This window comes from Loxodonta africana, chromosome 25 (assembly GCF_030014295.1).
Source record: "Loxodonta africana isolate mLoxAfr1 chromosome 25, mLoxAfr1.hap2, whole genome shotgun sequence".
NCBI classification, from domain to species: Eukaryota; Metazoa; Chordata; class Mammalia; order Proboscidea; family Elephantidae; genus Loxodonta; species Loxodonta africana.
The window spans coordinates 43378971-43398197 of NC_087366.1; the positions used below are offsets into that span (position 1 = coordinate 43378971).

General features: G+C 39.6%; 1 protein-coding gene across 1 annotated transcript in view; it reads left to right on the forward strand.

The window, feature by feature from the left end:
• Nucleotides 1-19227, forward strand: part of WDR64 (WD repeat domain 64) — a 156033-nt gene that overhangs the window by 68643 nt on the left and 68163 nt on the right. The window contains exons 10-12 of the mRNA XM_023549317.2: nucleotides 4145-4284; nucleotides 15697-15823; nucleotides 18594-18742. Coding sequence (XP_023405085.2) covers nucleotides 4145-4284; nucleotides 15697-15823; nucleotides 18594-18742 — 416 coding nt within the window. The remainder of the gene's footprint in view (nucleotides 1-4144; nucleotides 4285-15696; nucleotides 15824-18593; nucleotides 18743-19227) is intronic.

Below are 19227 nucleotides of genomic sequence, written 5' to 3' on the forward strand. Positions count from 1 at the left end.
AAATTAGGTTTCCTTCACAATGCATCCTGGGCGAATCCCGTGGTTTAAAGGGCCTGGAAGTTTATTGGGTGGTAGTCCTAGTCCTCTATTGCATCCTCCTCTGTGTGATATACAAGTTAGGCATTTTCTTCTGGGGAGAGCCTGACCCCATCCTCCAGGAGGGATAATGCCCATTTCAGAGGTTGCTGGGCCGACATTATCTAGGACTTTCAACTGGCCTGAGACTTGAAGTCCTAAACACACCTGAGTGATATACTTCTTGCCAGTGACAATCAAATGCAGGCAAGATACTCTACTATTGGAATTATTCAGTTTGAATCACGTAACTGAAAACCTGGGGGTTTTCTCAGTACCTATAAGAATTCTATACTACCTTCATACTGTTTGGAAACCCTGGTGGCGTAGTGGTTAAGAGCTATGGTTGCTACCAAAAGGTCAGCAGTTCGAATCCACCAGGCACTTCTTGGAAACCCTATAGAGCAGTTCTACTCTGTCCCATAGGTTCACTGAGTTGGAATCAACTCGACAGCAACATTTTTTTTTTTTCTTCATACTGTTAACCATCTCTCCCCCCAGAACACACATTCATAAAATTTTAAAGCTGGGAAGAATCTTGTAGATCAGTTTTACAGATAAGGAAATTGAGGTCACTAATTTATCTGAACTAATATTAGCTCCTTTGGACAGCCCTTTGTTCTCATGTAACCAGAGAGCTGGTGTAGATGCGCTTGAGTCAGTTTACTTTGCTCCCAGCCTTGTGTTCTTTTCCCCGGACCGCACTAATTGGGTTCACTAGAGGCTGTTTTTCTTTCACTTTTTTCTCCAAACTAAACCAGCTCGTAAAAAGTGAGACATTTGTGGGGCCTTAAAAGCTTGCAAACAGCCATCCAAGGAACAACGAACGGTTGGTCTCTATTGGCCTGGAACAACAGAGAAAGAAAGAGATTCAGGACGAGGAGGGAGGACATGGGATGTGTGGCTAATTGCCTCCATGAACAATTGCCTTTTTGCCATGAGACGAGAAGAACTGGATGGTGCCCTGCTACTATTACTGAACATTTTAATCAAAGATTCCACAGAAGAATCCTGATCAAAGGGGAAAGGTACAGAACAGAATTTCAATTCTCATGGACTCCAGACATCCTGGAGCCATGAAGGTTGGCTAAACCCCTGAAACTATTACCCTGAGATGATCTTTAAACCTTAAACCGAAAATATCCCCTGAAATCTTCTTAAAACCAAACAATAGTTTAGCTTAACTAGTAAAAAATGTCTGCCTTGAGTATTGTGCTCTTTTAAGAACTATCTGTATGGGGTCGAATTGACAACAGCATCTTAAAAGCTTAGATAGGAACCTTAAGGGGCAGTGACTTTATGTTAATCAGGGAGAAACACCTCAGAAACGGAGGGTGAGAACGGCTGCACAACTGAAAGAATGTAATCAGTGTCCCTAAATGGCATATGTAGACACTGTTGAATGAGCATATGTTTTATTGTGTATATTCTCAACAATAACAACAAAATAAATAAAATTATTAAAAAAAAAAGTGAGGCACTCGGATCAAGTGACTCACCAACTGAGATTAGAACTTGCTAAAGGAAAGAAAATTCTATCTCTCATGTGTAGATTTTACCTAAATCCTGGTTTAGCAAAAAAGAAAAATAAACGGAAAAAAGAAGAGAAGGCGAATTAACACCTTGTGAATCATAATATATTACAGGGAAGCCTGTGAGAGGCAGAACATGTCAAAACTGCCTTGTTTTTCTGGGTCTTGCAAGTTTTCTGCCTTTGACAGAGTACAGTCTTAACCACTTTTTTCTGTCACTCTTAGTGGAAAATATTTGGGTTTTCCTTCTCTTACAGGTGTCTGTCTTAGGTTCTGGCTTTCACAGGTTTTACTGTATTTATAACATTTCTATTTTCAGGTTTTATATACCTTCTATAAATACTTGCTTTATATATCTTTCATGCCTACCTTATTGCTATTACTGGATTATAAACTCTCAAGGCCAGGGACCATGTTTCATATATATTTGTATCAGCTCCTCTCTGTCTTCATCAAATGCTTTGTAAAATGCATCATCATCATAATAACACTAGTAGTAATAATTGCCAGCTTATGGTCCAGAAACTGTTGAGTTATACATGTACCATTTAATTCTTAAAAAAAAAAGCTGACATAAGCTCCCTTTGTCTCCACTACATGGACAAGGAAACTCAGAACCAGAGAGGTGAAACAACTTATTCTAAACCTGTTGCTGTCAAGTTGATTCTGACTCATAGCAAACCTACAGGACAGATTAGAACTACCCCATAGGATTCCCAAGGAGTGGCTGGTGGATTCGAACTGCCGACCTTTCGTTTAGCAGCCGAATGCTTAACCAATGCACCACCGGGGCTCCAACTTATTCTAGGTGATAGAATAAGGAATAGAACTAGGTCTCAAACCAAAGCAGATTTAGTCAAAATGTGTTAACTACTTCATGAGTGGCTCTATTGGCCAACTCATTTACTTAGCAGGCATGTATTAAGCACTTACTCTTTAATAGGAATCCCTCCCTGGGTGGTGCAAACAGTTGATGCGCTCTGTAGCTAACTGAGAGGTGGGAGGTTTGATCCACTCAAACGTACCTCGAAAGAAAGGCCTGGTGATCTAGCCATTGAAAACCCTGCCGAGCACAGTTCTACTCTGACACACGTTGCCTCATCATGAATTGGAGTTGACGCAACAACAACTGGTTTGGTTTTTTGGTATTTGTCAAATTCTGCTATGAACTGGAAATACAAGGCTTATGAGATAATGGGTGAATAGATGTGGAAACAATTATGTTGAGTAGGATGAGTCCTATAGAAGGAGTCTGAAGAAAACATCCCGAGAACACAGAGGAAGAAGTCTTAACTCCATCCAGGGTTGGGAATGGCAATCAGGGAAAACATTGGGGAGAAAATGTTGGATCTGAGCCTAAACGTAAAAGTTTTGGTCTTTACAGAAGTAGACTTTGGGCAGGAACAATTTCTAGTGTTTCTTGTATCCTGAGCATCTAGGAAAATGCCAATGTATAGTAGTTTCTCAAGAAATCTTTGTTAGAAAAAATGAGCCCTGGTGGCACAGTGGTTAAGAACTCAGCTGTTAACGAAAAGGTTGGGAGTTGGAATCCACCAGCCATTTCATGGTAACTCTATGGGACAGTTCTACTCTGTCCTATAGGGTCACTATAAGTTGGAATCAACTCAACGGTTGCAGCTTTGGGGTTTTTTTTTTTTTGGTACTCCAAAGGAGGTGGAGGCCTGGTGGCACAATGGTTAAGAGCTACAGCTGCTAACTCAAAGGTCGACAGTTCAAATTCACCAGCTGCTCCTTGGAAACCCTATGGGGCAGTTCTATTCTGTCCTATAGGGTTGCTGTGAGTCAGAATCAACTTGACGGCGATGGGTTTTTTTTTTTTTTTTAGAAGTAGATCTAATTTATTTTTTTAAAAAATCATTAACAGTAATTACCTATGGTGAGTGGAACTAGGAATTATGTGGAGAAAGAAGACCAAAAAAATACCCTTCCATCCTTTTGAATCTTTTACCATGTACCCATGTAATTTTAACAATTAAACAAAAGTATATGCTATGATTATAATTACTCACAAATTATAAATGCTTAGAGACAATTGCTAGATGGGAAGAGGGAAAAATGAAAACAGTTGATTTGTTAGGATGGTGAGATTATGTGCAATTTCCCTCTTCCCCTGATTTCTTTCATTATTATAATGTTTGCATAATTTAAGCTTGTGAAAACAAAAGAACAGCTGCCTTAAATACTTTTTGGAAGTAAATAAAGTATAAATAATGCATTAATGCATGCATAAAGAGAAAAGCATTGAATCAAGATAAGTACTCATAAAATATTTATAAGAATTCACATTTGTATTTATAAAAACAATCATTACAAAACAGCCATAACAAGTAGAAGCAGATTCAAAATGAGGTAGCAGTTGAGCAAGTCAATCAGAAAATGCAGCCCAGAAGAGACAGACGGTGATTTGATCACAGAAGAAAAGTAAGGGTATGACTGGGCAAGAGAGAGACTTTTTAAACTTTGATAAACTGTGTCGTCTAAGAAAATTAACAATCTTTGCATGTCTTTCTTTGCAGGAGATGATAAAGTGCTCCGCTTGTGGCATCCCAATATAAGCACCAAGCCAGTGGGGAAACTTGTGGGACACATGTTCAGTATCACTGAGATCGTAACAAATGAAAAGGATCAACATGTCATCAGCCTTTCCTCTGCCAAGGTAACCACAAAGAAAACAAAAACCGAACAAATGACTTTTCTTTTCCTAAAACTAACCATTGGAAAACCTAGGTGTGTACAATTTTTGACTGAAATAGCTGATAAACCAAAAACCAAACCCACTGCCATCAAGTTGATTCCAACTCAGAGCGACCCTTTAGGACAGAGTAGAACTGCTCCATAGGGTTTCCGACGCTGCAAATCTTTACGGAGGCAGACTGTCACACCTTTCTTTCGTGCAGTGGCTGGTGGGTTCGAACCACTGAACTTTGGGTTAGCAGCTAAGTATTTTAACCACTGCGCCATCAGGGTTCCTGAAATAGCTGATAGTCACTGAGAAAAAATATCATCAATGTGGAGAAGGAAATGATGAGCCATCATTCTGTTTACTGATTGTAGCGTAAGAAAGAATATGTTTAAAACAATTAAGTATGTAAGTACAAAACTGGGAAATTCAGTTAAAAACCAAAACCAAAAAAAAAAAAGAACAGTTCCCATCAAGTTGATTCTGACCCCATGTGTGTCAGAGTGGAACTATGCTCCATAAGATTTTCGATGACTGTGACCTTTGAAAAGCAGATGGCCAGGACTTTCTTCCAAGGTACCTCTGGGTAGGTTCAAACTACCAACCTTTCAGTTAGCACTCAAGCACTTAACCATTTGCGCCACCCAGGGACAACACTGGGAAGAAAGCCAGTACGATCCACAGTTGCCCCTTGCCCATTGCCTCTTGCCGGTTGTCGTCGAGTTTCTGACTCATAAAGACCTTCCCATTATAGACAGGAACATCACCATTGCCACTGTTGCCATTAGGGACACAAAAAAATAAGATTCCCGCAATTATTAAACACTGTTTTAAATGTTCTACCAAATGTAATAAAGCAAGAAAAAATGAGTTATAAATATTAGAAAGGAGAAAATGAATTGTTATATTTGCGAGCAATATGATTGCTTGGAAAATTCCATAAAACCAGCTTAAAAATTTTAACAAATAAGTTCAATAAAGCGACTGGTTAAAATAACAATTTATAGAAGACAATAAATACATATGTAACAACAATAACCAGTTAGAAAAAAAGTAATGGTCAAAAGGATAAGATACATAAGGACAAAACCTTCATGTCTCAGCAAATAAGGTTCCCAAAAAAGTCTAGCAGTGTTCCTTGGCTGGTAAACTGGTTGTGTCTCAGAGCTGTGCTACCAGGAATCCTGACTTCTCACTGTGTTACTGTGTGTCCCACAATATAAAAAACCCATTGCCTTTGAGTCAATTCTGACTCAGAGTGACCCTATAGGACAGAGTAGAGCTGCCCCATAGAGTTTCCAAGGGGTGCCTGGTGGATTCCAACTGCCGACCTTTTGGTTAGCGGCTGTAGCTCTTAACAACTATGGCACCAGGGTTTCCATCCAACACTATATGAGCCCCTATTACGTGCCTAGTAGTATATCAGGCCTGCACCGATACATCTTTTGATACCCTGCCCAAAAGAAGCTAAAAATCTAGTTGAGTAAATGAAGCATAACCACCAAAAATCTTTAATGACAAAAATTGACAATGACAAGGACACCAAGTTCAAATCTTCCAGTCATAATGAAAATTGGACCTAATCATGAAAGCTGGTTTTGTGACTTGAAATCAGGAAGTCATTAAATCTCCCCATAGTCTTTTCAAAAGACAAGGCTGATTTGGCAATATCTAACAAAATTTAAAATCCCCACACCTTTTGTCCCAAAAATTCTATTTCTAGGAACTTTATCATACAGGTAAGGAGCCCTGGTGGCACAATGGTTAAAGTGCTTGGCTGCTAACTGAAAGGTCAGCAATTGGAACCCACGGGAGAAACATGTGGCAGTCTGATTCCGTAAAGATTTACAGCCTTGGAAACTCTATGGGGCAGTTCTACTCCGTCCTGTTGGGTCTCCGTGAGTTGGAATTGACTGGATGGCAAAGGATTTAGTTTTTGATTTGGATCTCAGAGTTCTGTTTACACAGCTACACAAAGTTATATGTGCAAAGAAGTTCACTGTCACCTTAATAAAAGAAAAAATAAAGGGAATAAGTCTAATGCCTATCAATAGAGAACTGTTTACAATAAACTATGGAGCGTTCATACACCAGAATACTATGCAGTCATGAGAAAGAATGGGGTAAATCTAAGTAGATAAGTATGTCCTAATGTAGAAATTTTTTTTAATATAGAAATAAGCTCTTTATGTATTTGATCTCACCTAATGTTTGTTTCTTTGTAATGTTTATAACAACTCTGTGAGGTACTAGTGTTCTCCCTCTTCCATGTGTGAAAACTGAGGCGCACCCAGAGAGGTGAAGTAATTTGGCCGAAGTTACACAGCTAGTTGGTGATGAGGCAGGGTTCCACAGAGGTAGCCTGCTTGCAGAGGCAGGATCTTCCAACAGAGATAAAAGCCTGGGAGGGGAGGTAGGCGGGAAGGAGGTCTTTAGTTTTTGTACTGCTTGATTTTTTTTTTTTTTTTAACTAAATACAAGTAACAACCTGGTAATTAAAAAGCTAATTTTAAAAAGACATACTGGATATCTTCATTTTATTTTCTATTTGCCACTTAGCACACAGGAAAAATGTGAGAACAAGATAATAAAATTCTTTAACAGTTTCTTATTGCTAAAAAAAAAAAAAGTCTTTTTCTTCTGAAGTTACTTGTAAGAAGAACTTAATAAATTCATTTAATTCACTACACAAATAATGTTACCTATGTACCATTTTCAGTGTGCTATTATTATGCACCCCAGTTTTCATAGCTACCATTGGTATACAGTACTGCATTGAATCTCCAAAGGGATCCATAACCTTATATATCTTCAGGCTCTGCCAGTATACAATCAGATAACTGACCCTAATTTGATTCATTTGGGGACTAAAATCTTATTAACCTCTTGTAGCCACTAAGTAAAATTAGGAAGGCAGGTCTTGACAGCTTCCCTTGATAAATCAGAAAACAGTGAATTCCCACGTCCCTCACTCTCTAAATGACACCGCAATTTTCAAGATTTCTTCAGAAGCAGTTTTCATCATGGCACTATATTCAGACATCCATTAGAATATTTCTTACAATGCATTATAATTGGAGTCCCTGGGTGGTGTAAACCATTAACTCTCTGGGCTGCGAACCAAAATGTTGGAGGTTCAAGTGCACCCAGAGGCACCTACTCCCCTGTCTAAACTACCACAAACTAAGATCGATTAACAAATAGTAACAGCGCTTCCATTAGACTTGATTCTGTAGCACCTAACCCAAAAAAATAAAACCAAACCCTTTGCTGTCGAGGCAATTCCGACTCATGGCAACTCTATACCTAGCCCAGAGTTCCATAATTATTTCATGTATGAATGAATTTTGTATGTTAGTGTTGCATCCTTTTTACACCTGGATGCATCCCTTTTTTATGTGTCTGAGACCAATTCCGGAAACCCAAGTGGCGTAGCTCCTTGGAAACTCTATGGGGCAGCTCTACTCTGTCCTATAGGGTCGCTATGAGTCATAATCAACTTGATGGCACTGGGTTTGGTCTGGTTTGGTTTTGAGACCTATTCCTAATGGTCGGATACTCTGACACTGTTGTTGTGTGGCATTGAGTCAATTCTGACTCATAGTGACCCTATAGAACAGAACAGAACTGCCCTATAGGGTTTCCTAGGCTGTAATCTCTGCAGGAGAGCCCTGGTGGCACAGTGGTTAAGCGCTCAGCTGCTAACCAAAAAGGTTAGCAGTTCGAATCCATCAGTGTCTCCTTGGAAACCCTGTGGGGGAGTTCTTCTCTGTCCTCTAGGGTTGCTATGAGTTGGAATCAACTCCATGGTAATGGGTTTGGTTTTTGTTTTTGCTTTTTTTAATCTTTACAGGAGCAAATTGCCATGTCTTTTCTCTTGTGGAGCCATTGCGTTCAAACCATGAACCTTTTGGTTAGCAGCGGAGTGCTTAACCATTGAGCCACCAGGACTCCTTACTCTGCCTCTCAAAACCCTAAACCTTAACACAGTAAAAATGTCTATTCTACTAAAAGCCATCTATATATACAATGCACTTCTGATCCAAATCCCAAAGATATTTTTTAATGTGATGGAGAAACAAATCACCAACTTCATATGGAAGGGAAAGAAGCTCCAGATAAGTAAAGCATTACTGAAAAAGAAGAACAACGTGGGAGGCCTCACTCTACCTGATTTTAGAACATATTATACAGCTACAGTAGCCAAAACAGCCTGGTACTGGTATAATAACAGGCACATAGACCAATGGAGCAGAATTGAGAACCCAGATATAAATCCATCCACATATGAGCAGCTGATATTTGACAAAGGCCCAGTGTCAGTTAATTGGGGAAAAGATAGTCTTTTTAACAAATGGTGCTGGCATAACTGGATATCCATCTGCAAACAAAAGAAACAGGACCCATACCTCACACCATGCACAAAAACTGACTCCAAGTGGATCAAAGACCTAAACGTAAAGACTAAAACGATAAAGATCATGGAAGAAAAAACAGGGACAACGTTAGGAGCCCTCATACAAGGCAAAAACAGAATACAAAACATTACTAAAAATGATGAAGAGAAACCAGATAACTGGGAGCACCTAAAAATCAAACACCTATGCTCATCTAAAGACTTCACCAAAAGAGTAAAAAGACCACCTACAGACTGGGAAAAATTTTTCAGCTATGACATCTCCGACCAGCACCTGATCTCTAAAATCTATATGATTCTGTTAAAACTCAACCACAAAAAGACAAACAACCCAATTAAAAATTGGGCAAAGGATATGAACACGCACTTCACTAAAAAAGATATTCAGATGGCTAAGAGATACATGAAAAAATGCTGTCAATCATTAGCCATTAGAGAATTGCAAATTAAAACTACGATGAGATTCCATCTCACTCCAACAAGGCTGGCATTAATCCAAAAAACACAAAATAATAAATGTTGGAGAGGCTGTGGAGAGATTGGAACACTTATACGCTGCTGGTGGGAATGTAAAATGGTACAACCACTTTGGAAATCAATCCGGCATTTCCTTAAAAAGCTGGAAATAGAACTACCATATGACCCAGAAATCTCACTCCTCAGAATATATCCTAGAGAAATAAGAGCCTTTACATCAACAGATATATGCACATCCATGTTTATTGCAGCACTGTTTACAATAGCAAAAAGCTAGAAACAACCAAGGTGTCCATCAATGGACGAATGGATAAATTCTGGTATATTCACACAATGGAATACTACGCATCGATAAAGAACAGTGATGAATCTGTGAAACATTTCATGACATGGAGGAACTTGGAAGGCATTATGCTGAGTGAAATTAGTCAGAGGCAAAAGGACAAATATTGTATAAGACCACTGTTATAAGATCTTGAGAAATAGTTTAAACTGAGAAGAGCACATTCTTTTGTGGTTACGAGAGGGGGGAGGGAGGGAGGGTGGGAGAGGGTTATTTACTGATTAGATAGTAGATAAGAACTACTTTAGGTGAAGGGAAGGACAACACTCAATACAGGGGAGGTCAGCACAACTGGACTGGACCAAAAGCAAAGAAGTTTCCTGAATAAACTGAATACTTTGAAGGTCAGCGGAGCAAGGACAGGGGTTTGGGGACTATGGCTTCAGGGGACATCTAAGTCAATTGGCAAAATAAATTCTATTAAGAAAACATTCTGCATCTGACTTTGAAGTGTGGTGTCTGGGGTCTTAAATGCTAACAAGCGGCCATCTAAGATGCATCAATTGGTCTCAACCCACCTGGATCAAAGGAGAATGAAGAACACCGAGGTCACAAGGTAATTATGAGCCCAAGAGACAGAAAGGGCCACACGAACTACATCATCCTGAGACCAGAAGAACTAGATGGTGCCCGGCCACAACCAATGACTGCCCTGACAGGGAGCACAACAGAGAACCCCTGAGGGAGCAGGAGAACAGTGGGATGCAGAGCCCAAACTCTCATAAAAAGACCAGACTTAATGGTCTAAGACTAGAAGAATCCCAGCAGTCATGGTCCCCAAACCTTCTGTTGGCCCAGGATGGGAACCATTCCCAAAGCCAACTCAGCAGACATGGATTGGACTGGACAATGGGTTGGAGAGAGATGCTTATGAGGAGTGAGCTACTTGCATCAAGTGGACCCTTGAGACTATGTTGGCATCTCCTGTCTGGAGGGGAGATGGGAGGGTAGAGGGGGTTAGAAACTGGCAAAACGGTCATAAGAGACTGGAAGGAGGGAGCGGGCTGACTCATTAGGTGGAGAGTAAGTGGGAGTATCTAGTAAGGTGTATATAAGTTTATATGTGAGAGACTGACTTGATTTGTAAACTTTCACTTAAAGCACAATAAAAATTATTTGAAAAAACAAAAAATCCCAAACCCGTTTCCATCGAGTTGATTCCAATTCATAGCAACCCTATAGGACAGAGTAGAACTGCCCCATAGGGTTTCCAAGGAGGGGCTGGTAGATTTGAACTGCTGACCTTTTGGTTAGCAGCTGACATCTTAACCACTGTGCCACCAGGGCTCCAATCAGTCATATAGCTGGGTATTTTTCCCAATACTTAAAAAAAAAAAAAAAACTTTCACCTAATTTCTGTATTCCCAGTTCATTTGAATATCATCATTATCATTTTTATTACTACTAGAAGGTGAATATTTTGTGTAATTAGGTTTTACATATACATATGTAATACTTCCTTTCTAACTTATGACTATCCCATTCTGCCACCCCAGGGCATTCTTCCTGGGAGCCACCTGTCCTCTCTGATTGTCTCTCTATGCCAACTCAGTCTCCTGAAATGTTTTGCCCCTTGCTTTCTTCCTAAGCCTCTTCAGGGCTGTTCTGCCTCCACTTCTGTTCTCTGAAGCTTTGAAGCACTAATACCCACCGTAGGAAAACAGTGAACCCCTGGAAGGAATGAATGAAAGGAGAGAACTGGAGTCAGTAATGTGTAATTACTATCACTACCCTCATTTCTCCCAACATAGCTAACATACTATTACCACCTAAGAATATAGTGGAGCCCTAGTGGCACCGTGGTTAAGAGCTCAGCTGCTAACCAAAAGGTCAGCAGTTCAAATCCACCAGCCGCTTCTTGGAAACCCTGTGGGGCAGTTCTATTCTGTCCTATAGGGTCACTATGAGTCAGATTTGACATAAATGGGCTTGGTTAAGAATAAAGTAAATTGATTATGTGTTTTGAAGATATCCCATTTACTAACTGATTTATTCAATTAAAAAATATATTAAGTGTCTACCCTGTGCCACACCACTGTAAATTCCTTTTGGACCAAGACAGGGAATAAGCAGGCAAGCAAACAGACCAAAACCAACTAACCAGTCAGCCAAAGCAAAATGCATAAGACACTAGGAAAAGAGAGTCAAAGAAGACATGGTTCCTCCCTCAAGGTTACAGTTCAGTGGAGAAGGCCACTGAATAAGTCATCATATTGTAATTGCTAATGGCTATTAATATAGACAGAGTATTGTGGGAGCTAGAGGAAGAATATCTAAATTGGAGGGTGTGGCCAAAGGAAGTTTCCCAAAGGAGATGAGTTTTTGTTAGTTTTGTACAAGTACCATGTTCTTCTGCCATTACTAAGTATCTCTAAGTAATATTTAGTTTTATTTTGCATGTTTTAATATTCTATAGAAATATTATACTGAATGTATTCTACCACAATTTCCTTTTTATCCAGGTTGTTACATATTATTTTAACTGCTGTGCAGTATACTGTTGTATGAATGCATCACATGTTATTTATCCAACTTGGCCAATGAACGTTTGGGTCATTTCTAGTTTTCCTTTATTGCAAATAATGTGCTACGAGCAGGCTTGTCTGTTTCTCCTTGTGCACCTGTGCTAGAATTTCTTTAGCGAATGTACCCAGAAGTGAAATCCGGACCACAAATGGCAATTGCCACGTTAATAGGTGTTGCCAGCTTGCTTTCCATGTGGATGTATCAATTTACATCCCACCCAGCAGTGTATGAAAATTCCTGTTCTTCACACCTTCATGGACACTTGTCATTGTGAGTTTTTAAAGTTTTTTTTTGCTTGTAAGGCAGGCGTGAAATGATATCTTGCTGGGAAAAACCATTTCAGGAGAGATTGTTCAGCACAGTGGTTAAGAGGCTTGAATACTGACTCTGTCACTAACTAGCTGTTTGATCTTGAGCAAGTCGCTCAGCTTCTCTGTGACTCTTTGTGATTCAGTTTTCCCATTAATAAAATGGAGATGATGATTATGACAGTCATATCTCGGAGAGTTATTTTGAGCTTGAATTAATATATATAAAGTGCTTAGGATTGCCAAGCACGTAAGTGTTATATAAGGTTCAGTCAATATCATAGTTCAATCATCAATGTTGTTAGGTGCCGTCGAGTCAGTTCTGACTCATAGCCACCCCATATACAACAGAAGGAAACACTGCCAGGTCCTGCGCCATCCTCAGAATCGTTGTTATGCTTGAGCCCATTGTTGCATCCACTGTGTCAATCCATCTCATTAAGGGTCTTCCTCTTTTTTGTTGACCCTGTACTTTACCAAGCATGATGACCTTCTCCAGGGACTGACGTCTCCATTACTAGTGAGGTTAACCATCTTTTCACTATAATGGCATAAGAAAGAACATGATGCTGTGTGTGTGTGTGTGTGTGTGCGCATTGTCAGGTTTTTCCTCTGCAAACTGTCTGCTCAAATCCATTGTCTATCTTTCTGTTGAGTAATTTGTTCCTTATACATATGATTGATATATAGGTTGCTTGACATTCTAATTATTAACCTTTTGTGGCTATGGGATTATTGCTTTGGTTAAACAGTGGTTTTTAATTTAGTTAAATTTATCAGCCTTTTCTGATCTAGGCTTTCATGGCCTTATTTGAGAAATCCTTTCAATTCCCAACTTCATAAAGATACTCTCCTCTATACTTTTCTAAAAATTATAGTTTCCTTTTAATATTTAGGTCTTCCCTCACGCCCCTGTATATCTGCTCACTGCTCCCTATCTAGCAACTTTTGCACCTGGCCCCTTGGGCCCTGTCCAGAAATAAGACTGGTCCCTGAGCCAGATGGGGCGTTGGTTTATTTCTGGTCAGAAGGTGTGTCCTCTCCTCTCACTGAGTCTACCACTTTCTAAAAGCTGTACCTTCAGCTGAAAATAGAGCACAGATTTCCTTCTCAGTCCCTTTGTCTGAACTAGAGACACCTGCTCCTGTCTCTGCCATAGTGCAGTGTGGGTGCTGTGCTACCGGTCCTGTCTGTCCTGCAGGAGCTGGTCTCCTGGTGCCACGCTCACTTCCAGACCCAGTGCGCAGATGGCTGGCTCGAGCCCACTCACAGATTTGTACTTCTCTCCTATGCAGATCTACAGAGATACAGAGCTTGCTTTTGAGCCTTGCTATTTCTTTTTATTTTCTGTTTTTTACATTTTCTCTGCCATTTCTCAATATTTGGAGGAAAAAAAATGTACATAAAGACATAAACTTATTGCACTATCCTGATCTGAACCGTAACCCCTCAATTCTCTTTATGAAAGTTTTGAAGAAAGAGTAGGCATTAGCTGGATGGAGAAGAATGTGCAGAAGATAGGTAGGAAGAGTAGGCCAGTGAGGATGAGGGAGACACCCTCAATGAGATGGATTGACACAATAGCCACAACCGTGGACTCAAATACACCAACAGTCATGAAGATGACGCAGGACCAGACAGCTTTTCATTTTGTCACACAGAAGGTGGCCACGAGTTGGAGCCGACTTGATGGCACCTAGGCACCTAACGAAGGCAACAACAGGAAGAGAAAATGTGAATGCGCAGAGACCAGAAACAGAATGAGGCTTTTTGAAGTTGTATGTAGGTTGGTATTGCAGGGACCAAGGGGATATACAGGGAGGGAGACAGCAGAAGAAGCTAGAGGATCGGTACAGCACTGGTGATGAAGGTCTGGGTGCCTTCGCCAGCCCAACAGTCACCACTTCCCTGAAAACACACAAAAGACACAAAGAATTGAAGACTGGGGAAGAAAAATAAGAAGCACCAAATCGAGTTACTCCATAGAGAACTTTGGCACAGTGATTAAGAGCACAGAGCTCTGCTGCTAACCAAAGATCAGCAGTTCGAATCTGCGGGAGGCTCACTGGAAACTCTATGGGGCATTTTTACTTTGCCCTTTAGGGTCACTATGAGTCAAAATCGATTTGACAGTAATGTGTTTGGCTTTGTTTTATAAAGAACTTCAGATTTCAAAACATATTTAATTCAATGAAGTAGAGAGGGCTGATATTATTATGTCCATTCTAGAACTGAGAAAACGGAGACTCGAGAGTTTAAATGATGGACTAGAACTAAAACTCCAATCCTCTTTTGCCTCATCCATTGTTCTTTCGCTAACTGCAATTCAGAGTATATTCACATCCAGTGAAAAGACTGCTAATCATAAACCTATATTAGCCAAAGCAATAAAATCTGAAACGATTTTAATAGAGTTAGAATTCCATGGTACTCCCAGATTCCACTTTTTGTCTCTTCCCCTACTTGTCTCTCATTCATTACCCTATGACATAAGAGACTGATAACGTTTGCGTTTGTACTAGAACAAAACAAATAAATTCCAGTTGTACAAGTTCTGAGTAATACTAGCCTATACCAAACACGTTGCCATCGAGTTGATTCCGACTCATAGCGACCCTGTAGGGCAGAATAGAACTGCCCCGTAGGGCTTCCAACAAGCAGCTGGTGGATTCAAACTGCTAACCTTTTGGTTAGCAGCTGAGCTCTTAATCACTGAACCAACAGGGCTCCAAGCGGTGTCTTTTCTTGGCCCTTGTGGGGATCAAACCTGTGACCTTGGCATTATTAGCACCACTCTCTAACTGGCTGAGCAAAACGGCTTTCTAAAATCTCGTGTCTCTGGGCAGGGATCAGAGCATGTTCCTAGAAACCTCACTAAGATGTTCCCAATGTCATGAATCATGAAAGGGCAATTTTAAACCTTCCACCTAAAACATAAGTTGTCTCCCTGTTTTCTGATCCACAGTAGAGAGGAATGTGGCTTCAGTTAAATTGTAAGTCATGATCAGTCTTTTATTATTCCTAAAAAAATCTTAAAGAGTGATAGATACCATTTTCTTTCTTCCTTCTATGTTAGAAAACCCCAGTTCCAAGGAGCATACCTTTAAGCAAAGGCACTCTGCTGGTCTCCACTGATGTTAGTGAACCATAAGTGAACCGAGAGCCAAATTGGAGTTTCGCAAATGAGCTCTCCTCATTTAAATCTTACTTGCTACAAGTTTATAAGAGCATATTTTAGACTCTGAAAATGCTTCACCTAAATACCTTTGAGTGGGAAAAGTGTAAACATTGCTGATCTGTGTGCTTCATTCCCCCAGGTTTTCAGAGTGTGGGATATACAGACTCTCTCACTGCTACAAGTTTTCCATGACAGCCAGGGGGGACCAGGAGACATGCAGATTTATTCTATGGTGTATGATTCCAATCACGGCATGCTGGTTACAGGTGAGTGTACATGATTACTGGCAAATAAAATTCTTATTTTGATTGTTAACCTTTTTGTTTTTTTTAACTAGCACTTGAGCACAGCTTAGAAGAAAAAACTAGAAGGGGAATTTACAAGCACTGATTCACCCCAGTAGATATTCAGTTCAATTCCACTCCTTTGTATCTTTCTATGGCTTGGTGGATGAAGTGTGTAATTGCACTTCTCTAAACATACATCAGTGTTGTAGGTCCTTGAACCTAGGAAGCCATGGCCTCGGTTGAAGAAGAGAGGTGGGCTGAACCTGTCACATGTATGGAACAAACCTCCTTTCCATAGTCAGTTCTGTTTGACTCTCTGGAGCAAGAATATGATACTCTTAGGGCAGAGGCCCCAACATGCTGAGTCAGTGTCCGTTTTCTTCTGCGAGGCAATTTGGAACTTTGCATCCTAGTACTGCTTCAAGTTACTCAGTAAGGAGGGTGTTGACTTTCCCACCTGCCTTTGTTTCGAGCCGTCAGTGGAAAGAGAGGCTCCAGTCCTGGATGACAGGTCCCCAGTGCTGATACCAACAGATTTGTTGCCTCCCTTTCTTGTGGCCTCTTAGAAACACATATTTAATTGAAAGGAGAGACCCTGCTAGGCATTTAGGTTGAACAGTTTTCATACGCACACCATTAGGCTTTAGGAGAAAAATGAATATTCATAGTACTTCCTCCTTCTGGACCGCTAACCCAGAATGCATTTCTTAAGCATTTTTTCCACCAACCACCTGCTCTGAGTTCCTGTGGGATTAATTAAGGCAGAGAAGTGGTTGGTGTTATCTCTACTGGTGGAGAATACAATTTATTTTTAATCTCTTTTTTTTCTGGATTAGGAACGAACTAGCACTTCATGCTTGATAATTTTTCACCTTGTAAATCAGAACTCAAATGTAGTTTTCAGCAATGCCCTGTCCATATCACTGCCTCTGAAAATAATATCCTAATGACTGCAACCGAATTTTCTCTCTTAGTGCCCCAACTTACATATTTGATCACTGGGCTCAGCATTTCCATTCTATTTATCATGAGAGTAACTAAGGACTCAATTAGCAAGACAAAAACAGAAAAAGGAAATCAAGATTTCCTCCCAGTTTTATATGATTCTGATAGTGGTTTAGCTTACAAAAAATATAGAGCTCTGAGTGTTACCTGATCACTAAAATTGCATACATTGATTGCAACCATCAACTTCTGAATTACGTGAAGCTTATCTCTCAGACTTTAATCCATGCTTTAATTCAAATGAAGCAACATGGTAGTCTTCTAAACCCAAATGACAGCAAGAGCACATTCTGGAAATGCTTTATAGAATATGCTGTTGTTACTGTCATTGCCATTATTACTTTTATTAGGACAACCACCATTTCTATAGTTCTTTTACAAAGTGCTTTCATATACCTTATTTGATCTGCACAACCACCACGTGAGGTAGGAATTATATTTCCTAGTTTATAATGGCAAAACTGAATCTCAAACAGTCCAACTGACTATTAGAAGGAAACACTGTTGAAACGTAGAACTGGGATTGGACCTCAAAACTTCTGAATCCTGAATCCACATTCATTCTCGCTACCACATTGTTTTCAGAGTGGTAGGGTAACTAGCCAAAAATGTAGAGGATTGTCACTTGCTCACAAGCATACCTGGTTTCCATGATGGCAGTTCTGAAGAAAGTTAGATGCAGTCATTATAAGGTTTAAGGACCTACCGGAAAGCTCTAAATATAATTTGATTATCTGGTTACCAAATTCCCTTCTATTTCCACATTATGGTATTTAGACTGAGAAATATTACCAGATGAGCCACCTCTGACCCTCTTTACACACGAACAGATTTGATCTTAAAATTTAAACACCTTAGAAAAGTGTTTAGTGACTTCTTCTGAAACTTCTCTTAACGTTGATGTTTCTTTGGAGGAAAAACTCAATAGAAACAGTCTGCCTTTGTTAACTCAATCTCCACATCAAAAAAAAAATAAGGAAGAAGTTTTGTTTTTGTTTGAACTACAGAATGCTTTGAGCTTCTTATTCATATTTCTAGACACTTGACAAAAGCAGAACGTGTATTTAGTGGATTTTGAGAGCTTCATCATACTTGCAGTACACAATGTCACTATAAAGCTAAACTCCCTTAGAAAAATGCAAGTAAAGAATACCAGCTCTCCATCTATTTCACTATGGTAATTCAGAAATTAATCTTATTTAATAAATATTGATGTTGTAAGCACTGGTTTGTGATCTTTACATTTAATAAATTCATTACATTTAATAAGGCCGTGTTTACAGAGTGCTTCATCATTGGTTGGCTGAAAAGAGCTCTCTAGCAATAAATTTCAACCACTAAATGGAAGCTTCACTTCAGCAGGAGGCTGACCATCACTATTACTGCTGTGCACCAGATGGAGAGGTACGCAGCAAACACAATCAAGAATAGAAAGGGGGGAAAATGAAGCATAAAAAATAGGCAAATGGGGCTCAGAAAAAAAGGGCCTATCAATGAAGTCTAAATGGTCTGCTCTTAAAAATTAATGACGCCCAAAATGAACACTTTTTTTCTGGTTGAACACATTTGCTCTATTTGTCAACAGTGCTTTAGAGGAAATGAATGTATTTTTACCTCATTACATTTCCTAGACATTGAATTACTAATCTCACTGATAAGCTCTTTCCATAGCAACTGTTTGGGTAAAATTCTCCGAGATTCAAAAAGTCTAATATTAGGTATTGATGAGATTCTCCTGTTCCAGGCTCGAGTGTTATAGACATGTATCCCTTGACTCGTATGATACAAGATACAAAACAGATTCCTCACTCTCATGAACGAGAAATCAATGTCATGCTTTACAACAAAACTTTTCACCAAGTTCTCACTATCTGCTCAGAATCTATGATTAAGGTGAGTACCTCTCGGCTCTTCAGAAAGAAAAGGCAAAGCAAATAGAATTTTCTCTTCTTTCAGGGATTAAGTCAATGAAGGAGCACACGTGATACGATCCTACATTAAAGCTATTTTTAAGCTTTCATGAATACATGAAAAACAAGCATTTCTAGTCAGCTCTGTCTGCTATTAAGCAATATGCTCAATTAAATAAATAAATCTAGTTTTTATTATCAATATAAGAATTTTAAAGGAAATATATCAAGGATAGAGAAGTAGCATATATTTTGAATTTGCTTTTTAACTGGACTATGAGAAGAGGATATATTCTAAGAAGGAAGGGAGACCCTCTTTTAAAACAATAAACCAAAAACCAAACCCATTGCCATTGAGTCGATTCTGACTCATAGCGACCCTACAGGGCAGAGTAGAACAGCTCCACAGAATTTCCACTGAGCACCTGGTGGATTCCAACTGCCGATCTTTTGGTTAGCAGCATAGCT